Source organism: Pezoporus flaviventris, unplaced genomic scaffold (genome assembly GCF_033815535.1).
Source record: "Pezoporus flaviventris isolate CSIRO_AGI_PZ_B2104156 unplaced genomic scaffold, CSIRO_AGI_Pfla_v1 ptg000213l, whole genome shotgun sequence".
In the NCBI taxonomy this organism is placed as follows: Eukaryota; Metazoa; Chordata; class Aves; order Psittaciformes; family Psittacidae; genus Pezoporus; species Pezoporus flaviventris.
This window is the reverse complement of record NW_026892761.1, coordinates 1,609,763-1,632,272: the sequence shown is the minus strand read 5'-3', so window position 1 is coordinate 1,632,272 and position 22,510 is coordinate 1,609,763. Positions and strand designations below refer to the sequence as shown.

Genomic DNA, 22,510 nt, shown 5'->3' with positions numbered 1-22,510 from the left:
TCTTGAAGAAGCAAGTGCTTCTCAGTGACCAGGGACCAGCCGGTCTTGTAAATGAGCAGTTGTGACAGTGCTGAAGAGCTCCATTCTTGTGGAACTGGAGATGCTCGTGCAGGCATCTTGCATAACTTGAACTCTTCACTCGTGAGGTGGCTCTAGAAGAAAGGTCCTTGTGTCATCTCTGTTCTGTGGGCTGAGAGGTGGTTTTCCAGCCAGTGGTGTGGGCTGAACTGGAGCTGTTGTGCTCCTGTAGACGATGACACTGGCACAGACTAGGAGGAAGGAGGAATGAGGTCTTAAGAATGCATTCCCCAGCACAGGAACACACTTGCACATGTCAAGACACTTTCTCAGTCGTGACTGCAGTGAGGTGATGTACAGCTGGGCCTGAATTTGGGCTTTGAACCAGACATATATTAGAAAGCTGCTGCAAGCACACATCAGCCTCTTAATGACAGTGCTTACATTTAACTCTGCGTGCTTTGAGGTGGTGCAGCCACACAAGTGCGGTGGTTGTGGTTTCATCAGCAACCACCAGCAGCCCAAATCCAGGCTCTGGTGCATGGGCTTGCCCATAATTACATTCAGATTTGGTCTTGTCAGCAGAAACCAATTGTACAGTTGTATGACATGTGGGCACATGTGCTAATTTTACAGCTGGGACTTCTTATATTGGAACAAGTTTAAGTTCTTGAGAGGAAGGAGTTGGTGTCCTTCACACTGTGTGGCAGCTCAGTGCTCCTGATTAGCTGCACCATTAAATCACTGTTAAACAGTATAGAAACCTTAATGGCAAGTCCCAAGTAAGTGATCTAAGCTAAATAAAATGGCAGAAATCAGCACTGATGTGTTACTTTTCTTGTGTTTGTACTTTGCTGGTGGGGTAAAATTCAATCTGAATCAACATAATCCACTTTTTCTCTTGTTTTGGGGTGTAAGAGGAGGGTAATTCAGAGTATAACTTACAAGGTATGAGATACTTGTCATGCTGCTGGCACTAACTAGCCTTTGTTTGAATAATAGTGCCAAACTTTATGAGAGGTGATCAGAATTCATCGTGGCTTGGTGGGTGCTTTGTTGTTTGGGTCGCAAGCATCCTTTCTGAACATGAATGTTCGGGTGATCATTAGCATTTCTCTATCCTCTACAGTATCTTGGGGTGGTTGTAGGGTAAAGTTGGAGATGTAAAGCCAAGGAGATAACGTGCTTTATTGCCAAGTTAAAAATCAGCCTCAAATAACATTAATTTCACAGTTCTCATCTATTGCCAGTTTAGTTTGAGTGGGGACTTCCCATTTTGTGATCTGTAGTCTTGGATTTGCTTGTTGCTCTTTTGCCTTGCATTGTATTTATAGCCCCTCCACAGCAATATAGCGAGGGCAGGGCCTGGTTTCAATTGGCTTTTGCTGTTGGAGGGCTTCATCTGTTCAGTGTGTTACACATAATACTTGTTCCCTTGAGGAAAGTGTGTTATGGAGTGCTCCTCAGCAGTTTGTCTCCATCAGCACAGTTTCAACCCCAAACTTCACTGAACTCCAGCAGTAAAAATTGACAGTTGTTTCACCCAAGTAACTTAAGACAGGTTTGCTTGCGAGTCTGTAGTCGTTTAAAGAAGCGTTTCTCTGGGATGTTATGAGCCACGGGAGGACTGAGCTTCAAATCTAATCTCCTTTTTAACATAAATGATTTGAAGTCTGGTGAAAAGAAGCTGCATCATGTAATGAATGTGTGGTGTTTCCAGGCAGTGCCTGTGTTCTGCAGCATCCTTTCGGGATGAACTGGTTACCTGATTCGGCACAGCTCGGGGTTTGTCTCAGTCTTTGAAAATCTCTGTCAGCTTGTAGTGGATTTTGAAATCCTGTCATTTCCTCCCCCCTGCAGGACTTGTGGAAGAGGAAACACAAAGATTTCCAGATGAATAACCGCAAGGAAGATATGGAGATCGCGTCCCACTACCGGCACCTGCTGCGGGAGCTGAACGAGCAGAGGCAGCACGGCATCCTCTGCGACGTCTGCATCATAGTGGAGGGGAAGATATTTAAGGCTCACAAAAACGTTCTGCTTGGGAGTAGTCGTTACTTCAAAACACTCTACTGCCAGGTACAGAAAACCTCTGACCAGGCCACTGTCACCCACCTGGACATCGTGACTGCACAAGGCTTTAAAGCCATCATTGACTTCATGTACTCCGCACACCTCGCGCTGACCAGCCGCAACGTCATCGAGGTGATGTCAGCTGCGAGTTACCTGCAGATGACAGACATTGTCCAGGCCTGTCACAACTTCATCAAAGCAGCTCTTGACATAAGCATAAAGTCTGATGCTTCAGATGATCTCGTTGATTATGAGCTTGGAGCCCCCTCCAGCAGCAGTACGGATGCTCTGATTTCAGCAGTGGTGGCTGGCAGGAGTATATCTCCCTGGTTAGCGCGGCGCACGAGCCCTGCAAACTCGTCTGGAGACTCAGCCATTGCCAGCTGCCATGAAGGAGGGAGCAGCTATGGCAAAGAGGATCAAGAACCAAAACCAGATGGCCACGAAGACATTTCATCCCAGTCTCTTTGGTCTAGTGACATGGGCTATGGCTCTTTACGGATCAAGGAGGAACAGGTTTCGCCGTCGCATTACGGAGGGAGCGAACTGCATTCTGGCAAGGATAGTGCAATACAGACTGTGTTCTCAGAGCAAGGAGTAGGGGACGGCTGGCAGCCCACGGGGCGCAGGAAGAACAGGAAAAACAAAGACACTGTGAGGCATATCACACAGCAAGTGGAGGAGGACAGCAGGGCAAGCTCTCCAATGCCATCGTTCTTACCTGCTTCAGGATGGCCCTACAGCAGTCGAGACCCCAGTAAGTTGCTGTTCTGATTTTCATGGCTAAAATTAAAACCACTGGGTTAATTAGATCTCTTTGTGGTATGATCTTATCAGTCTCCGAAATGGCTGAGCTTGCCAGAAAAATGCAGAAACCTATGCTAACAGGAATTGAGTTGGGAACGTCAGTGTCACAGCACTTGGCTGGTTTTCCTCTGAAAGAGGCTGGGAGTTTTGTTGTGGTCTTGAGCATACAATGGCCTAAATCACCCCCAAAACCACCATGATAGGTGAGGTTGGAATTTATTTTAGCAGCTGTGCAGACCGATGTCAAGGATGAAGAATGTTCCTTGCACAGTGTATTGATGATGTAATTACACCACACACGGCTGTAATTTAGTCTGAATGATACCATCTCCAGTGCTTCCTGGTATTCAGGTGTCACTTTCTCATGTGCAGGAAAACCACCGCAGCTTATTGCTGCTCATGGCAAGAGAAATGTTTGGTACTCCTTAAGAATAATGTGTTTTTTGAGGTACTGCTGTGGCTTAAAGTGTATTTTGATGTGTGACTACTTGTAGTCTCGGGTGAGTGGCTGCTTTTAAAGCGTATAGCCGGGGAGAAAAATGTGGTCTTGAGTTGGTCTGAATCTTCAGTAGTTATTTTCTGTCTCAAAATAGCAGTTCTGTTTGATTCATTAATCCCCAGCAATTAGCAGATCCAGGAATGCTGCTGATACAGGAGCAGTCTGGGTGGTTTTTTCCTAAGGACTTTCAGGGAGTGTGGTATCAAACTCCCTCAAGCTGATTTGAAGAGCTCTGTCTGGTGAGTTAGCCTGTGTTTCATTGCATACCAGAGCCCAAGTCAGGCAGGAGGAGGGTGTGTGAGATTATATACCCTTATGTTGCCAATTTCAGATGAAAAAGCAATATAAATAATACAGAAAGTCTGAAGAGTCTTTATGGGCTGGAAAAGGATGTTTAAGATGCTTATATACTGGAGTTTCAATGTGGTTTTCATTGAAGGGGTAACTCTCCTCAGATGTCTTTAGATTTACTATGTTTTATGCTTATCTGCTGCTGCTGCAAGCTTGCATGTAATTATTCTAATTGCTGATGATAAAATCTACACAACAGCAGTTAGAAGAAAAATGGGAGATAACTTAATGATTTATAATGAATCCTGGGTTTATAATGTGTGTGTTTCAGGGCTGTTTTGAAGCGGGGTTCAGCATGCATTGCCTGGTGTGCTATTTGCATGCAACTGGTTTTCACTTCCATGGCATCCCATAAAAGCAGCTCAGTCACTTGTACTGTCCAAGGGGTGGTGTGGGGCTTGGACAGGTCGATGCAGTAACCCACACGCGTTGGGGTGACTGCAGTAACACAGCTGCAGCACTGACTGGTTTAGGCAGCTGGGCATGGACTGAAAACAGGGTGACATAAAGAGATTGTCTTCCTGGAAGCTGAATGAAGTTTCTGGTCTTTAATTCCTAATCATTAAGGAATTAAATGTAAGTGTCCTTACAACCGCTTGCAGAGGAGAGGAAGGTGGCTTTGGGTGCTGGCTCGGTGCAGTGCTGACACAGTGCATTGCCAGGCACAATCGCATTGTGCCAAATCTTGTTTTAAAGGTGTTTACCTATAAAAGAGGTGTTTCTCATAATGGGAGAGGGGAAGCTCAGTGGTGGTGTTTGGGGAAGTAGTTTCAATATTCCACTAGTGCCTGTAGAGCAAAGGGGAAAACAACAGCGACACAGCATGGGATGGGTGCATATGGACGTAAAAGCAAGGAGCATCTCTGCATGCTTCCCCTAAGGAGACCTGCGTGTATCTTAGGTCACAGTTTCTTGTCTTTTGGTAGATTTTTTTTTTGGTATTTCAAAGGATTTGAGATCTTTGCATATTCAGTTTTGGTTAACACATGGACATCTTGTCAGCAGCAAGCCTCCCTGTGCTGTGTGTGTGTGGGTGTATGGTTTGGGTGAAATCAGAGCTGTTCCCCCAAACCATCACTGTCCTGGTCCCAAAGCAGGAGGGTCTCACACTAGTATTTCCCATCTCCAGCAGGTGGAAGCAGCCCTCTTGTGAACCGCTCCACGTTGAAAAGCCCCAGGTTTCTGCTTGGGTTGGTTGTTGGTACCCCAGGTTCTTCCCTTTCCTGCTGGAATTCAGTGGTAGCGTAGGTGTGCCAACTTAGCTCCCGTGCATGAAGAAAACTGGATTCTCTTGTGTGAAAATGGATGAAGGCAAGTGTCTGCACTGCATAATGCATGTTTGGGATGTGTTTAAATCTCAGCTTGACGATGGCTTTGATTTAGTAGTGTCAGGCTTCATGCTTTAAAACAGACTTCCTAGGGCTCTTTTTGCCTTATCCATTTGGAAGTGTCCCTACAGTATTATTCATAGCTAGGATGAAAAGGTACTTGTTTGCTGAGGAAATGAGCGTTGAGTGGTCTTTCTTAAGTAGTGAAGAGGAACAAAGTTACCTGGAACTCTCTGTTCTTTGGCTCATTCACTCCTCTGATCTATTCAGTTATTTTAAGATGCTGCTTGCTAAGTCTGAAAGCCCCCATTGTGGGATAATTTGGGTGCCATTTGCAAAAGCCTCTGTTCTAGAGAACTAACAGTCCTTCTGGCAATGCAGAAGCTGATTTAGGAGGGTCCAAAGCTCAGTGTTAGTGGCTTCCTCCTTGAATTGTACAAGGTACTCATTCGGTCTTGCTTGCAAGCACCACTGCATTTCAGCAACATGCAGGCAGCGATTTGGAAGGAGGAACTTGCATCACCCTTTTAATTCAGTGGTTATTTGGGGCACAGATAAAAATACTCTCCTATTCCTGTATTATACAAGATTACTTCATTTATGTTACAAAGCAGCATGTTGCAGTCACTGAAACTCTGCTGTTGAAACAACTAACAGTTCGTGTATGTTTGGTAGTGGTGCTTCTTCCAGTGGGAAATACGTCCTTATCAATACAGATAGAATGTACTAAAGTGTCCCAAATACATGGTAGGCTGTACTGAAGCACGAGTCTATGGGGCCTCAAAAAGACACAGGCCTTAATTGAAAGGATAAGAAGATTCTTCCCAAGTTAGTTGATTCTTTTCCTGATGCTGCAGAGTCCTTGAAGTTGTTCACATTGGGGTTAAAATAAAAAGGAATGTCTAGAGTAATCCTATGAATGGTAATCTAACATGGAAATAGCAAACCAAGCAAGAAATTCCTAATATCTGCCATGAAGAGTGTATCCTCTTCATCTAAGGAAGAATGATCAAACAGGATGTGCAATAGAGCACAAACCGAGTTGAGATGTGGGATTAGGAACCTCTCAGTCCCTACAGGGTGTTGTCAGTCAAGCCCACAGCTCCGTGGGGATCATCTCTCCATCCTAGTTTCACTTTATTAATCTGGATTCTCTGTTTGGCATAGAACACATGAGGGGTTTGTTTCTCATCCTGTTTGGGTTGTTCAGGATGTCAGTCTTGTATGAAACAGCCCCATATACGTTTTCCTCACCAAGCTGCAGTAACTTGGACCAGCAGTTCTCCAAAGTAAGCTGAAGGATGGGCTGTATAAATAACAACTTTCTTCCTAACTGAGCCAAGAAGAATTTCCTCCACAGCCTTGAAAAATAACACGTCTGCCTTTTATGTTAACCTTTTCCTCTTGAATTTTGTAGCTTTTCTAAAGAAACATCTTGCTATTTGCTAATCTTAAAGATGTTTACGAGATTCAGAAGTGAAGATGCCCTGAGCATCTTCGTTTACCATAGCTTATTGTCCTTTTGCTAGGTAAGGTTTGTACAGGGTTATGTGAGTATGTGGGACTGCAGGTCTGGGTGGTACTTAAGAGCCTCTCACCAAAGAGCTCTCACTAGGAGAGCCTTTAAGCTGACAGAATGGTGCTGCGTTTGCCTCTCCATACGCTACAAAACTCACTTGGAAGGAGCGTTTGGAAGGGTTTATTGATGGTTTTAATGCGTTGGTTCAATCATAGGGGTTGTGATTCAGGAGTTTATTTCTTCGGAAGTACTCCCACACATCCTCTGCGTGTTTGCACCCTAAAGCTGGGAGTGGATTCCTGTGGCAGTTGACTGTGAAATGAAGGTGATTATTTTCAAGACACAACAGTGGGGTTTAAAGCTGCTGCAGTTTGGGAACTTCCTGCTTTGCTGTGGTTGCAAGTAGTGATGTTTGTTTGGACTGGAGGAAAAGCTTGAGGAGTTAAGCAGTGACATTCATGGGAAGGGCGGGCAGGACTTCACTGGATCCTCCCAGCTCTGCAGAGCTCCAAGGGCCTTTAATATTTATCACCAAACTCTTTAATTATGCACCAGTTTCCTCCCTCGTGCTGCGGCCACCTTCAGGTTCATCATTTTCCAATGGAACGGTCTGATTTCAGCGCCTGCTGCAGGGAGTTGTGCTGCTGCCTCTCCAGGAGGACGGGAGGCAGCTGCTTGGAAAAGCCTTTTCCTATCCCTTTATCCCATCTAGAGCTTGGTCTGGATGAACTCTCAGCTAATTTGATGCAGATGAGGTCTTGGGACCTATCTCAGTGCAGGTAGGTGAATGTGTAGGTGATTTTAAGGTGGTTTTATTCCTGCAAATAAGTCTCTCAGCAAACTGGGGGATTTCCTGGAACTCTTTCACCTTTTCAATGCAAAATCATCCAATCTCTCCTTGATTATTTTTTATTATTAAGATGCCGTTGTTTCTGTTGTGATACTTGGCAAGCAGATTAGTCCAAAGAGTGAAATAGAGCTCTTGTATAATGAGAAGAGGAGGAAAAATGAGCGTGGTGGTTGTGTTCAAGCTTCAGGTGTTCAAGGAACGCTTGAGGATTTTTGTTCTGCAAAAGCTGTGTAATGCCTCTGCCTTTACATAGTGCTTTATAAATAATCTATTTACCTTCTGTTTAAATGAGAAGAAAAAAGATCTGTAGCTAGCACTGGAGGGTAATATTAATGAAGAAATAAAGAAGCAGCAGTGCGAGTGAGCTCATGAGGATGGGTTTGCAGTCAGTGATGGAGGCTGGTGTGAAGGATTATACCAGCATGGGGTGGAGATAGAGCAAGGGAAGGAGAGGCAGGACAGATAGGAGGAAGAGAATAAGGAGTGGAAGAGGGATAGTAGAAAATAAGAACTGACAAGTGCTGAGAAGGAAGAGTCTGAATCTGGTGTAGTAAAGGTGGGACTGAGACAGACTGAGGGGATGCAGTGACAAGGTTAAACCAGAACGTGTCTGTACTGGGAATACCTGGGGAGCATTGAGGCCCAGTGAATTGATTTTTAGGCTGTTGCACCCAGCTATTCCCATTAGAGATGGATGAACCTTGCTGAGACTGAATTCTCCTGTTTTTTTAACTCTTCCTTTTAACTTCTGCAGCCCAGTATTAAACCCCTTTTGCTTCAGTTTGAAATGCAGCCACATGGTAAATAACAGTGCTCCCACATGCTGCTCTGCCTTGCCTGGCTTCCCACAGTGATCCATCAATCCATCTGCTCTGGCCTCTCCAAAACCTCTTTCCCTGCTCCTCAAAAAGGGTATGAAAATGTACTTTTTAAGATAATGGTACCCCATACTTGATATTCACTATCCATCTTATCTAAAATAAAGGTATATTGGTAAACTGTAGCTTTTTGTGGGAGGAAAACAGATGTATTGAAGGAGATGCTAAGACGAGTTTTAGTAGGTAAATGGGCAGTGTGCAGTAGCAGTAGGTAATAATAGTATGTAGATTGAAGTGGCCCACACAGCATAGCAGCTGATAAGTCACTGGGCAGAATACAATCATTTCTTCCTTTGAATGGCTTTTGCTTTGAAGGGCAGGAGTCTCCATTCCGCCTGCCGTGGCCCAAGTTTGGGTTGCAGTGTCACAACTGAAGGCAGACGTTTGATTACCTGTTACAGCCACAAATGAAAACGGGGCTGGTTAAAATGTCAGTTGTCAGAGTAATATCTGATGGCCTAAAGCAACACAGGCTCAAGTTCTAATAGTTTCCTACTGGTGGTTTCTTATTTACATCCCTCTTATGCTCGATTTTGGAAAGATCACTTCTGAAGGTGGATGTATTGTGTGCAGTTCTGGTGTCCTCAACATAAAAAGGACATGGAACTGTTGGAACAAGTCCAGAGGAGGCCACGAGGATGATCAGTGGACTGGAGCACCTCCCGTGTGGAGATAGGCTGAGAAAGTTGGGGCTGTTCAGCCTGGAGAAGAGAAGGCTGCGTGGGACCTCAGAGCAGCCTTCCAGTGCCTGAAGGGGGCCTATAGGGATGCTGGGGAGGGACTCTTCATTAGGGACTGCAGTGACAGGACAAGGGGTAATGGGTTCAAACTGAAACAGGGGAAGTTTAGATTGGATCTAAGGAGGAAATTCTTTCCTGTGAGGGTGCTGAGGCACTGGAATGGGTTGCCCAGGGAGGTTGTGAATGCTCCATCCCTGACAGCGTTCAAGGCCAAGCTGGACGAGGCCTTGGGTGAGATGGTTTAGTGTGAGGTGTCCCTGCCCATGGCAGGGGGGTTGGAGCTGGATGATCTTAAGGTCCTTTCCAACCCGAACTATTCTGTGATTCTAACTTCTTTGTTGTGGTTGGTGGCAATCTGGATGTTTTGGATCGAACCCTTCAGCTCCTTGGGAAGGTGCTGAAGCATTTTTGAGGGTAGGCAACAGATCACACATTCCCTGCAGCTTGGAAATGAATTACTGCATTTTTCCACCTGCTCTTCCTGAAGTCGCAGTTATGGTACAAGGCATTAAAATGCTCTTTGCTGTGACTGAGGGGCAGCTTAATGTTGGTTTTGTTGAGAAGGTACTTGGACACCTTAAGCAGCGGTAGGTGGCAGTGCCAGACCTGGAGGGGTGACAGATCTGGGCTCTGATGCCACCCCCAGAATTCCTTCTTTGTGCCAAACTGGGTGAAATGGGCTTAGCCCATGTCCTGCATTCCTCTGGCTTCAGGAGCTGCCCCATTTCTGGGCTTTGGTTCTCCCCTCGTGGTGTGAAGAATCACTGTGGAGGTGGCAGGAGTGCTCACTGAACAACGCGGGTTCTCCCTATCACCGTGGTTATGGGTAGCAGAATGATCAGGATGCGATCCTTGCAGGAGTAGCTGTTTGAGTTTCTGTTATTAAAGGGTTAGGTCAGGTTATTTTGAAGTCTGGAAACAAAAACCATTGCTTTAAACCCAGGCACTTACTCCCTGGCTACACCCTGGCTTTAAAATGGTTCCACCCTAACCCAGCTTTAGCTCAAAGCGCAGTGTGTTTCCTTTCCCCACCCTGCATTCCATTTTCCCCAGGCTCCAAAGCCCTCCTCTTCCTCCTCCCTGTGGTAGCAGCCCTGATTCTGTTAATCTGCTTTAACTCCAGAGATCAGAGGCACTTCCCATCTCTCAAGTGCCCTTCTCGGTGGTTTATGTATTCCCTGTGCCAGGGCTGCGCTCAGCTCCTCTTTACAGCCATCTCAGCCTTTCGCAAGGAAACTGTACCCCAGTTTTGTTTCTCTACTGAAACTACAAGTGAGAAATCAAGGAGGTTTGGGAACTGTAACGTAAAAAGAACTCTCTGTGATCAGCACCGTTCAAGACGTTCACTTCCCTACTCAAAAGAGCTGCTTTTGCCTTCAAATGTAGTAGGAATTCATCCTACAGAGGCAGGAATCAAACCCAAACCTGACTTTGCTCTGTTGGTCTCTAATTTACTTTGTGTTTCTTGCAGGCACTTGCTTTAGAAGGTCACTGTTTGTTCTGAGGGTTTTCCAAAGGTTATAGCTTAGCATCATGTCACTTAACAAGTCCCTGTGTTCATGTTCAATGTGATATTTGGGTGCTCGATTCCTATCCCTTCGTGTTGGTGTCTGTTCATGTACAGCAAGAGACTGTATTGAGGAGCAGCAGAGAACAGAGCCAGTCCTTTTAGTGCATGGGGTATCTGACTTAAAGAGGTTAAGCTGAGGCTCAATCTTAGTGGTGTTGAAGTGATAGTCTGGAGTTACTGTGCAGTTCTCTGCATACTTTGAGGGGGGGAAAGTGTGGTTTAAGGTATTTCTGCACTGCCCAAACATTCCTACTCCTGCAAGGACCACTCTATTACTCCATTTCAGCACAGTTTCAAACCCAACTCATCCAGTTTGGGTGTCTTTGGATTTGGGTGTTTTGTTTGAATTCTCTTTGGATTTTGGGTGTTCGTGGTCTGGGGAGGATCAGTTCTCTGACCACATTTACCCTGTAGCCCTGCAGAGGGTTGAGTTGGGGTCACTAACAGGCAATGGGAGAGCAGCAATGAGCCGCTGGGATTGGAGCCAGGAGCTCCTTTTGCTGACACACACCACAGGAAAAACATCTGCAGAGTTTGATTCAGAGTTACAAACCCAAATAGCACAGGGAAGAGAGAGGTTGAATATGGGGTTTAGTCCGATCCCTGGAGGAGTGGAGGGAATGTTCCAGTTGGTATTTGGACACTGATGACTGTTTTGAGGAAGACAGACGGGGAGATGCGCTTGTGCTCGTAGCACAGCACTGCAGAAATACTGGTGTAAAACCTGGTTGTATTTGCGTAGAACAGCTTGGTTTATTTCAGAAATAGCATTCTAGAAGTGCTGAGGAGAATGTTTCTGCTGGTAAAACAGGTATGATGAATATACCATGGAATCCCAGCTTGGTTTGGGTTGAAGGGACCCTAAAGCTCATCCAGTTCCATGGGCAGGGACCCCTTCCACTGGAGCAGCTTGCTCCAAGCCCCTGTGTCCAACCTGGCCTTGAACACTGCCAGGGATGGGGCAGCCACAGCTTCTCTGGGCACCCTGTGCCAGCGCCTCAGCACCCTCACAGGGAAGAGCTTTAAGTCCTTCAAGCAGCATTTAATGATCATTACATGTGGTGGTTGAATATCTCTCTTTGCCTGATACTTTTCCTGGGTTGTGAAACTGGAGCTTATTTTGAATGCTGAGCACGTTTATGCTATCCACGTGTAGACTGCTATGTTTGTAAACCAGCGCTGATCAAACCCAATACAGCTCCTGGCATTGCTTCTGTGTGTAAACATGACAGCGTGGGAGAGCACTGCGTTGGCTTAACAGGGAGTTGTGAAACACTTCAGAAGGATTTCTATTAGAAAGGAAGGGGGTATCTGCAAGGATATATTTAGCAGCTGCTGAGAGGTTGTCATTTCCTACCAGCCCGAGTGCTCCTTTTTCTCTTCTATTCCCAAGAAATAAACACTAAGAAATGAAAGCTTTTTGTTCTTTTTTTTACCTGCAAGTTTAAAACTTCATTGTCTGTCGCACAGGAGGAGATGAAGCCAAATCTTACACCAGAAACATCAGCTTTGAGGTGACAGCTGAAACCCACTCTCAGGCAGAGCTCTATAGGTACTTGACACAAATAGGCAGAACCACCTCAGCAGATGAAGTCTTTGATTTCACCTGAGTTTTTTCCTGATGAGTTCAGCTCAGGTCATGGTTTAGCAGTGTCCTTGAATGAAAAGCAGAGTTCGAAGTGGCTCCCACCTTCCCTTGGGACTGAATTGTTGTGTGTCCCCCCCCACGCTCTCCTCCACTTGTTCCGGTGCAAATGTCTGTGCAGTCATGTAGTGATCCGGAGTGGGAACTGCTTGGGGTTTAAATATAACCTTTTCTTAATAAACCAGTTTATTTATAACATAGTAGTTCCTGTCTCGAGTTCACCTCGCAACGACACACGTAGTCATGGTCCAGCTGAGGGAGTAGCAGGGGAGGATGCAGGAATGAAGACTTGAGGTGAGAGTAGTGATGCTCATAGATGATGCTCATAGAATCCCGGAACGGCTTGTGTTGGAAGGGACCTTAAAGCTCATCCAGTTCCAAGCCCTGCCATGGGCAGGGGCACCTTCCACTAGAGGAGTTTGCTCCAAACCCCTTGTCCTGTCCCTACAGGCCTTTATCCAAAGCCCCACATAGAAATTTATGTAAAGAAACGCAGCAACCTGTGCTGTGGGGTTTGCTGTGGTTTCTTCCTACATGTGTTAAACTGAACAGCAGGACTTGCCAGCCCTGCTTCATGTTTGGCTGTGGGCGGGAAAGTATTTGGTGGACTTAACCGAGAGTTCTACTGTTTATAACTGTCAAGTGTATTTTATACATAAGAGGAGGATAGAAGATTATCTGGCATTTCTTTAATTAGCTCCAGAGAGTTGTGGGATCTTGCTGTCACCCCAAGCTTTGGCAAGTGTCCACAAATGCAGGCAGATGGAGGCAGTGGCTGGTTTAGTCGACAGTGCTGCCGATGTTGGGGTGAGAGGATGCTGGTGGAGCTGTGGGATGGTGATGGTCGTTCTCCTGAAGCCCCTCAAGGCTTAAATTGTGCAGCTCCTGACACCAGAGGGATGTGGAGCTGTTGGAGAGAGGCCAGAGGAAGCCATGGAGATGCTGCGAGGGCTGGAGCAGCTCTGCTCTGGAGCTGGGCTGGGTCAGCCTGGAGAAGAGAAGGCTTCTGAAGGGGAGAGCTTAGAGCACCTCCAGTGCCTGAAGGGGCTGCAGGAAACCTGGAGAGGGGCTTGGGACAAGGGCCTGTAGGGATGGGCCAAGGGGAGATGGAGAGGAGCTCTGAGGCAGAAGCTCTTCCCTGTGAGGGTGCTGAGGCGCTGGCACAGGGTGCCCAGAGAAGCTGTGGCTGCCCCATCCCTGGCAGTGTTCAAGGCCAGGTTGGACACAGGGGCTTGGAGCAAGCTGCTCCAGTGGAAGGGGTCCCTGCCCATGGCAGGGGTTGGAGCTGGATGAGCTTTAAGGTCCCTTCCACCCCAAACCACTCCGGGATTCTTTGATTCCAATCAGGTTTCCTATATTCCTTTTACATTAGGCTTTCACGGGTATATAAGAACTTTACTGGTTTAACATGGCTTTTGGAGTTGTGTGGAAAAGCTGTTGCCAACATTGTAAAAAATCAGCCTTGTGTTTTATTTGAAACTAAAGGAAAATAGTAAAACACTGAAGCCAAGAAGCCAACAAAGCTTCCCTAAAGCTGCTGTGTTTGGGAAAGTCAGCTGCTGTAATAGAATAACTGCACAATAATTCTTTGCTAAAGAGACTAATGAGCTCAGTGCAGCCCTAATCCCAGCTCGGCTTCCTGCTCCAAGCAGGATTCCCTGCGAGCAGGGCTGGTCACTGGGTCTGTCTCAGCAGGGTGAGGAATGAGCTGGGCAGGGCTCGCATGGAGCTCGGGGGCCTCCACGTGAGCCCTCACTTGAGGAACGGTGAAAGAGCTCATTTACTATGGGTTTACGTCGGGCTGCAGCGCTGTAGTAAACAGTTTGGATTAGTGGGAAGTGATGGGAGCTTTTGATTCATAGGCTTCTTCCCTAAATCTCGGTAAAGGAAGTCGTGTGCTGGAGAGGAGCGCAAAGTGGTTTTGGAGGCACCGAGAAGGGGAACTTGTGAGTTTTGGGCTTTTGGTGCACTGTGAGGATGTCAGTACTTATGTGACTAAGTGGGTATTTATTTGGCCTTAATGTGTGTTTGATTAGGTTCCATCAGCTGTAAAGACTGGAAGCTTTAAAGCCTCTATTTCACTGCCTGTCACTGCTCTTGGCTTCTGAGGAGCATTTACTGTCTTGTTGTGGTTTGCAATTAATCTGCGTGCGTTTTAACAATTAGCGTTTATGTGCAGCAGGCAGCAACGGGTCTGGCAGCTGTCAATCAGCATCTGGAGCTGGCAGGGGAGGAGTCCAGGAGGAAACACAAGGTGATTTACTGCCTCCTGCTCCTTTGGCAGCACCGCGCTGGTGACAGACACCCTTCCTGGCCCGAGCTCTTTGCAGGGATTTGCCACGGAGCAGAGCTATTGGCACGCCTGTGATGGATAAAGCTGTTCCGTTGCCACTCCAACGGGTTAGAATTGACTTTCTCTGCCACCTTCTGTAAGGTTTTTGAAGTCTCCTCTTTTCCCTTTATGCAGAAGCATTAGTTTTTAAACCAGACTTCATTATCATCTAGAAAAGTGTGTTTTATATAGCTGTCACCTGCTCGCTCAGTAACAGGGGGATGACAAAATATGTAAGAAGTCAAAACAATTGAATCCCTCTGCTTAGCTGATACGTACGAAAACTGGTGATGGGAGATTAAGGAAGCAAGACACAGATGGAGGAGGGGAAATGGTTTGCTTTAAAGAGAAAACATCTCTGATAGCTCACATAGTCGCTGCTGCTGTGCTTGCTGGGGTATTCCATCTCCAGGGTGTAGGAGGACTCGGCTAATGATTGCCTTTTCCTTATTGTTTGCTTTGAGGCTTTTTGGTACAGCTTCGTGGAGTGGGTCTTTAAAGCAACGTGGAGAGGGGCCTCTGGACCAGGGCCTGTAGGGACAGGCCAAGGGGAACGGCTTTAACCTGCCAGAGGGGAGACTGAGCTGAGCTCTTAGGCAGAAGCTCTTCCCTGTGAGGGTGCTGAGGCGCTGGCACAGGGTGCCCAGAGAAGCTGTGGCTGCCCCATCCCTGGCAGTGCTCAAGGCCAGGTTGGGCACAGGGGCTTGGAGCTGGAGGAGCTTTAAGGTCCCTTCCAACCCAAACCAGGCTGTGGTTCTGTGATTTAACACGTGAATGTAATTCCGACACTAGCAGATAATCCTGAAATCATCATTTCAAGCAAATAGTGAAGCTTTCCTGCAGTTACTGCTCATGGGGAGGTCGTGCACCTCCCTCTGCCCTTCCTTCCTGGCGCTGAAGTTGCGGTGTTCCACTCGGGAATCCTCTTCCCTCTCTGACAGCCTCTGTCCCCCCGCAGGTGCTGAGGTGCCGGTGCCGGAGCCCAGCAGCTCTGACAGCAGAGTGGAGGAAGCGCTCCTCACCGGGGAGGGCACGTACATCCCGCAGCCGCTGACGCCGGAGAAGGAGGATGTGCTCCAGGCTGCCACCGTGGCCAACCTGCGCGCGGCTCTCATGAGCAAGAACAGCTTGCTGTCCCTGAAAGCCGACATGCTGGGAGAGGACAGCTCTCTGCTCTTCGAGTACCTGCCCAAAGGCACCCACTCCCTCTCCCGTAAGTTTGTGTTTCTCTCCTTTTTTGCTTATTGACACTTCAAGTGAGGCGGTTTGTGAGAGGAAAACACGGGCCACTGGCTTGTGTGTTACAGCTCATCTGTTCAGATCCAGTTTTGTGTCCTGCTCAATCCCGCTTTCCATAAAACGAAAGCTGGGTCTGGTGTTGATCCAGCTTCAATGTTAACTGCTGATGCCGTGGGAGAAAGTATTTAGCGTGTATGCGTGTAGCGTCCTCAGATCTCTGGTTTGCTCATTTGCACAATGGGACTTACAAAGGAAACACAAAGTATTTGAGTCCTTATGGTAGGAGAAGGAGCTCCAAAGGGTTTGAATGCAAACTGGCTGATTGCTGACATCTTGCCTGTTGCTCCTGGGTCTGTGGAAACAGTTGTGGGGTTGTACATCGAAGGATCTTCACTTCTTCATGGTTAGTTTTAGACCTCTCTCTGAGGAGCAGCTATTGATTGTGTTGTTACACTTGCACATGGAAATGGATGGGTTTTCTCCTGGTGACGTGCTGGAGACAGCTGATGTGTGTGTTAGGTGTGGGCAGCTGATTTTTCAGCATACTTTTGTATTCATTACAATCAAAGTAGAAAGAAAAAACTATTAATGCTGTATTTTAATCATGCTCTGAGAAGATGGGGCATAAAATAGAGCAGGCAGTGGCTCTCGGATTACTGCATCTGAGGTTCCATCAGAAAAGGTCTATTTTAATCTACACTGAGAAAATTAAGCCATTAAATAGATAGAAAAGTTCACTTATTTTGCTTTTACTCTCCACTGTGGCAAAAGATAGATAACTTTTAATGGTTGTAGGATCATAGAATGAATCCCAGACTGGTTGGGTTGGAAGGGGCCTTAAAGCCCATCCAGTTCCAACCCCTGCCACGGGCAGGGACACCTTCCACTAGAGCAGCTTGCTCCAAGCCCTGTCCAAGTGGTCAGCTGGTGGCTTGAGCTGTGTGATAAAGGGAAATAACTGCACCAGGTAATGTCAGTCTTAGTATCTCTTTACACTTCTCAGTCTGAACAGTAAAACTATTTTAGTTGATCTTTCTAAGTTTAGAGAGAAAAGGTAGAGTTGTTGTGCCTTATTCTGCGGCCGAAGTGCTGCAGTGTTCATCTTCCTTCCACAGTAGTTTTCTTACTGGATGATCTCCAATTAAATCAGATTGAGATGGTTCAAACGAGGCTCCTGGGATGAAAATCCCTTTGTTGCAGTGCAGCAGCAAAGACCCTGTAGAGCAGTTCAGCCTCTGGCTTGTGTGCAGTGGGAAGAGTGCCCTCAGCTGGCACCGGGACAGGGGGAGCTCAGGAGGGTGATTTATGCATCGTGGGTTCAGCGCTGTCTTGTGACAGGTGAGATCAGTGCTGTCATCTCTGTCATGATAAATGTTGATAACAACAGGGCTGTCTCTATCCATCATCCTTCCTTCAATTACTTAGAAGCTGAAGCACCACTTGGCATAAAGACAGATGAGTAGAAGACAGTCAGATTTGGGCTGGAAATTAGAGATTGCCCAACCAGAGAAATGGAGTTTGGAAACAGGCGTGGTGATGGCAGGAGACCAGCAGGGTTTAAGATAAAGCTTGGTACCTTTAGAAAAGGAGGTGAATGATAGATCATTGGTGGGTGCAGTGACTCAGGAGGTCCTTCCAGCCTGTGTCTGAGGTCCCTGTGTTCCTGTCCTCTTACTATGACTTCAGCTTCATCAGCTCAGCTCCAGTGATCTCATCTTTATAGGAGCAAAGTGAATTGCATGAGGCAAACACAAGACAGGTCACTTGGTGTAGCTCTCACACCAGAGCATGGATGGGGCTGGCGCTTGGTACAAGGATTTTTACAGGAGGATAGAGTTAAGGGACATACTTTGCATTCATCTTGTTCAAACCCAGTTATCAATTCATTTTAACCACTTATGAAAGACCTTATGCTGTAAGACTCGCTTTTAAGTGGTCAGTATGAATACAATAGGACATCAAGTTTAATGAGAATCCTCAGTGTATAAAGGGACAGTAAAGTGAGGGGTAAGAAGGTTCTGGAGATCTAAAAGCCCAGTCTGGGTTGGTGCTAGCTTTGTAGGTGTTTTTCACATTCTACTTCAAGCACAATTTGAGGATGTTGAGTCATTTTAAGTCCTGGGTTATATTTAAGGAGAAAAAGGTGGGGGGAGTAGGCAGGAGCACAGGGCAAGGAAAAGGTTTTATTGCTTTTCAAATCCAGTGCAGCACAGTTTTCATCTGTCACATTGGTAAAGCAAACACTCATTACAGGAATTCGAAGTGATCAATCTCTTTCGAGTTGAAAACTGGTTTTAACCTTAACTGCTGTCACTGGAGTGTCCTTGTGTGTGCTTGTGAGGCACTACAGTAACTGACTCAAGGAGCAGCGCTTGGGTTTATTTGTCTTCTCTGGAGGAAACACTTACTGGAAGTGGACAGAGCTGAAGAGTGTATTTATTACCCATGGTAGAAGTGGGATGAGCTGTGTCTAAAGGGGATCTCACTCTCCAGGTCACTGCATGTGTTAAGAGTTTTCATTTTTCCTTCTGCATAGTTCACACTGCTGGAGGAGTTAAAAGAGGAAACCCCAAAGTTTTCCCTTTACCCTGTGTGCTTCTTTCCTAATTCATTTTATGTTGTTACGATCATTTGAGGTGTGAAATTACTTAACATTCTCCTGATGGAAAACAAAGCCCGGGGTGTGTGAGGGCTGATGTATCACTGTGATGGAGTCAAACGTAAGTGCAGCATTTCTAAAGGAAACCAGTTCAAATTCATTTAAAATCTGGAGGGAAGATTTAAGTAGCTTGCTATTTGGGTAACATAGTCATAGACAACCTGCAGCTCTGAGAATTCTGGTGTTCATGGTGTATGATCAAGACTGATGTTGTTCATATGCTCGGTGGAAACCTAAAGAACATGTGGGGTTTGCAGCCAAAAAGACCACGTAAGTTACTCATGGGTAACACTGAGGTTGTCTTGGGAGCCATTCATTACTGAACCTGCCCAGTTTGCTGTGGGGATCTTTCAGATAAGGCAGTCTAAGAGGTTCAGTTTTCATGCTCTGTCTGTAAAAGCAGGTTATCCCGTGCTGGTTTCCAGCTCCTCCTCCTGAGCTGCTTGGCTTCATAACGCGTGTCTTACTTCACTTGTGGTACTGAACTTTGGTAGCATTGTTCCGGATGGTTACACCACAGCTACTAAAGTCTCAAAGGCTTTAGTTGACTCTTTTTAGCTGCTTTTGCCAAGTATAATCAAGAGAATGAGACTTTGAATATTCATTAGCAACCGCGCTGGTCAGTCCATGTCCTTGTTCTCCTTTGGGGGTGCTGGGCTCCCCTGAAGGGTGACTCTCCCATGTTTCCAGAATAGCACATTGCCTGCTTTTTTCTGTGTCTAAGTTTGGCTTTTCCTGTTTACCCTCTTGCAACTGCAACTGTTTATAGAAGCAATTCCTATGAAGCTCGCTGGCCAAGTGATTCCATGGTACACAGAGCCCTTTTCTTTGGGCAAACCGGCTAATATGTTATTTTTAGGCAGTGCTTCATTGAAGCCAACCACTTCCACTGGTGCTGGCTGTTGAAGGAATACACTTTAACCAGCGGTCAACAGCCCCAGGAGGAAGTTGAAGGGGTTCAGTCTGACGTGGAAGTTCTGTACATGGTACGTGAAGCTTTATGGGAGAATGGATGTGATTTAAGCACTATAATAACCTTTGTTGTTCTCTTTCCCTCAGTTTCCTCTCCAGATAATACCATGTTCATAGGAATGTTGTTAAGCCAAGGCATCGTCTCTATGCAGAGCTGATTGATTTCTGATTGAGAAGTTAAAACACTTGTCACTAAAATCCATTTCAATACCAATTTAGGAGGAGAGGAAGGTTTCTCCCAGTATTAGAATGGGACAGAGCATGAATCCAGGTTCTGTTTGCCTTCTCGTGTACAACATGTGGGTCATTTATGTGGGTTTTTCCTCTTGTGTTACCTGCAGTTGTTGAAACCAAATAAATCTGAACTGTTGGTTTAAAACTCAGCTTTGTGCTTTGTTGTGGTGTACATCGTGGTGGCTCATGGTGGGTGATGGAGTTTATTGTTCCTCCTTCAGCTTTCACATGTGTGTAGTTTCCTAGGAACCTGTATAAATCCATGAAGGTGCTAATACAGAATTAGTCCAGCCAGACCCCACTGGCTTCTCTTTACTGTGTGCTAAAGCACCCTTTGTTTGATGATGTGCAACCCAGAGATGCCTCTGAGTTCTCTGTACTCTCAAGTGTGTAGCTTCAATGTAAACAGGGAGGTTGGGATCAGTTTGGGATGTTGGGGGGAAAACGCAGGGATATGTGGATGTCTAGGCAGGAATTCTGCTGTGGACCTGGAGTCACAGTTTCTAATGGGAATTACTGATGAATTCATGGTTTTCCTGGCTGGAATTTATGGGGGTTTAGTGTTTTGTTGTCCTGCCTTTAAATTGCAAGAGCCCCAAGTGAGCAGCACCAGCACGAAAACGTGAAGTATTGTTCCCTTGAACAGCGTTAACCCCCTTGTGTGAGATCTCCATCTGTGATCAAAGCAGAGGAAGGTACAGCAAACATCCAGCCTGTGGCACGAGGGCAGAGTTTCCTCTGGGAGCTGATACAGAGCTGGGTTTGGGATCGCTGGCGTTCAGAAACCTTTGTTGTGCCCCAGATCACAGCGTGTTGTACTTGGCCCTAGAATAAACTTGGACTTGTTATTTGTAGCTGCATTAAAGTGTGGGGTCTCAATCAGGCTCCTTTGTGTGAGAAATAAAACAGCCTTTAGGGCATCGAGTGCTTTAAATAGGCATTTATTTCCTTTGATGCCATATTTGCTCCTCAGTTTGCCTGCTTGCCTTTCGGAAGTAATGACCCTGCTCACTATGTGGTTCCAGTGTTCAGTCAAGGGGGCTGTTAAAGTTTGTTTCACAGCCTGTAACGTCTGCTGCTCTCGATTACGTGCTCCTCACTCGTATTTAGATGTGTTGTGCATTAGCAGGGCAGTGTGTGGAGCAGCATTTACCATTTGACCAGTGCTACAGATTGACTGTTGCAGCTTCTGTTTCAGACAGACAAATGATGTTTTCCTTTTTTAATCTATGGTAGGTTTTTGGAATCTTACTGCCTCTAGGGTATCATTGAATAGTTTTGCACGAGTATCTGCACGTCCATGCTCGGTCACCAGAGAATGAAAGCAATTCTTTTGTAAAGCACTTTGAGATCAAGGATTGACAGTATATAATAAATACACCGCGGTCAGATCTGGAGATCTGGAGCTTTGCCATCAAGTTTCAAGCAAGTCAGTAGCAGAATCCAGTCTCTGTGTATGTTGCTTAAATGGGTTTGAAATGGTGCTCCTCCCAGAGGTGTCTTTCAGCAGTGTGACTGCTCTGGCTGTGTGTGCTGCTGTCTCCCGATGGACTCCCTTAGTGACGGTGCCACACGGTGTGACACCACCACCCACACCAGGCATTAGGGTGGGGAGGCTGGTTTGAACACAGCAAACGCACCAAAGCCTCTGGCATCAGTGTCCTGCTGCATCCCCTGCTCCCGCTGATGGAAGATAACCCTGCGAGCGCTGCCTTTGGAGGCCTGGTGTAAAGCCACCAGCTGGTGCTGGTGCACGTGGGTGAGATTCGTTTCCTGTGTTCCCCAGGGCCTGGCACCAACTTGAATCATCCAAGGGGCGAAAGTGATGGCAAAGTGGAAGCACCATCTCCCCCGCTGCCTTCATCACACCTTGCCACTCAGAGCCCCCCCGAGGCCTGCTCCTCTGGTGGCATGTCACCAGAAACCATGGCAAAAGGAGAGGTGCCTTCCTCCACCCAGGTAAGATTGGGGGTGTGTGTGTGTGTGTGTGTGTGTGTAAATGCCAACAGATTGAAGTGCAAAGGTATCTGTTTCATCAAATTCTGCCTGGTTTGGGGTGTCCTGGTTTCGGGACATAGGAGTGCTTTGAGAAACCTCCTGTCTCGTACTTTGATCTGTTAGCTTTGTTTTGGTTTTAAATACAGGGTATTTTAAACCTAGGAAGTCCATTGAGGTCAAGGCTGGTGCTGTCCTAATTTTAGCCTTTGTGCCTTTCCTCAGCAGAACTTGCATTCACAAAACTATGGTTTTGAAGGATACATGCCCTTTTTATTGTCAGTCCTTCTGTTTGCAAAGCGTAGCATGCAAGAGCATAATAATGGCATAAAAACAGCTGAGACCACAGCTATCCACTGCCCACCTCTTGTGTTCTGCGTTTAGATTTCTTCTAGCTAAATTGGGATAGAAGCAGGTTGGCTGCTGTATTACACTCTGACATCAAATTCATGTCTTTCTATGGCATTTCTTAGTCTTTGTGTTTTGGAATGATGCTTTAATTCCAGTAAAGAAACGGATGGAAACCCAGATTTTCCTTTGCAGTCATCCCGGAGCAAAGGGAGCTGCTCACAGCGACCACTTGCCCATCCCCAGCAGACCTGCCCAGGCTGCATCACGCCTCTGCCCCATAGAGAGCTGCCATCTGCCACACGCTGGCACACTGCAAATGCTGCATGAAACCTAAACATCACCTTTTATTGAGCTTTTGGAGCAGCAGTGCCAGAAAGCACCGCATAAAGGGAGTTCTGCAGAAGGTGTTTGTTTTCTATGGGGATAGAAGAAGTAGCTGTGTAGGGCTAA

The 22,510-nt window shown here is 46.4% G+C and overlaps 1 protein-coding gene across 9 annotated transcripts in view; it reads left to right on the top strand.

Annotated features, from left to right (window-relative positions):
- The window catches only part of ZBTB46 (zinc finger and BTB domain containing 46), a 45,049-nt gene that overhangs the window by 12,889 nt on the left and 9,650 nt on the right, over positions 1-22,510 (top strand). For 8 of the 9 annotated variants that reach the window (XR_009741301.1, XM_061441593.1, XM_061441594.1 and 5 more), the window contains 3 exons: positions 1,879-2,848; positions 15,569-15,823; positions 21,501-21,673. Coding sequence is in view for 8 of the 9 variants with exons in the window: in XM_061441593.1 (XP_061297577.1) it covers positions 1,879-2,848; positions 15,569-15,823; positions 21,501-21,673 (1,398 nt within the window). In the remaining variant the exon portion in view is untranslated. The remainder of the gene's footprint in view (positions 1-1,878; positions 2,849-15,568; positions 15,824-21,500; positions 21,674-22,510) is intronic. The other variant, XM_061441598.1, reaches the window with a different exon arrangement.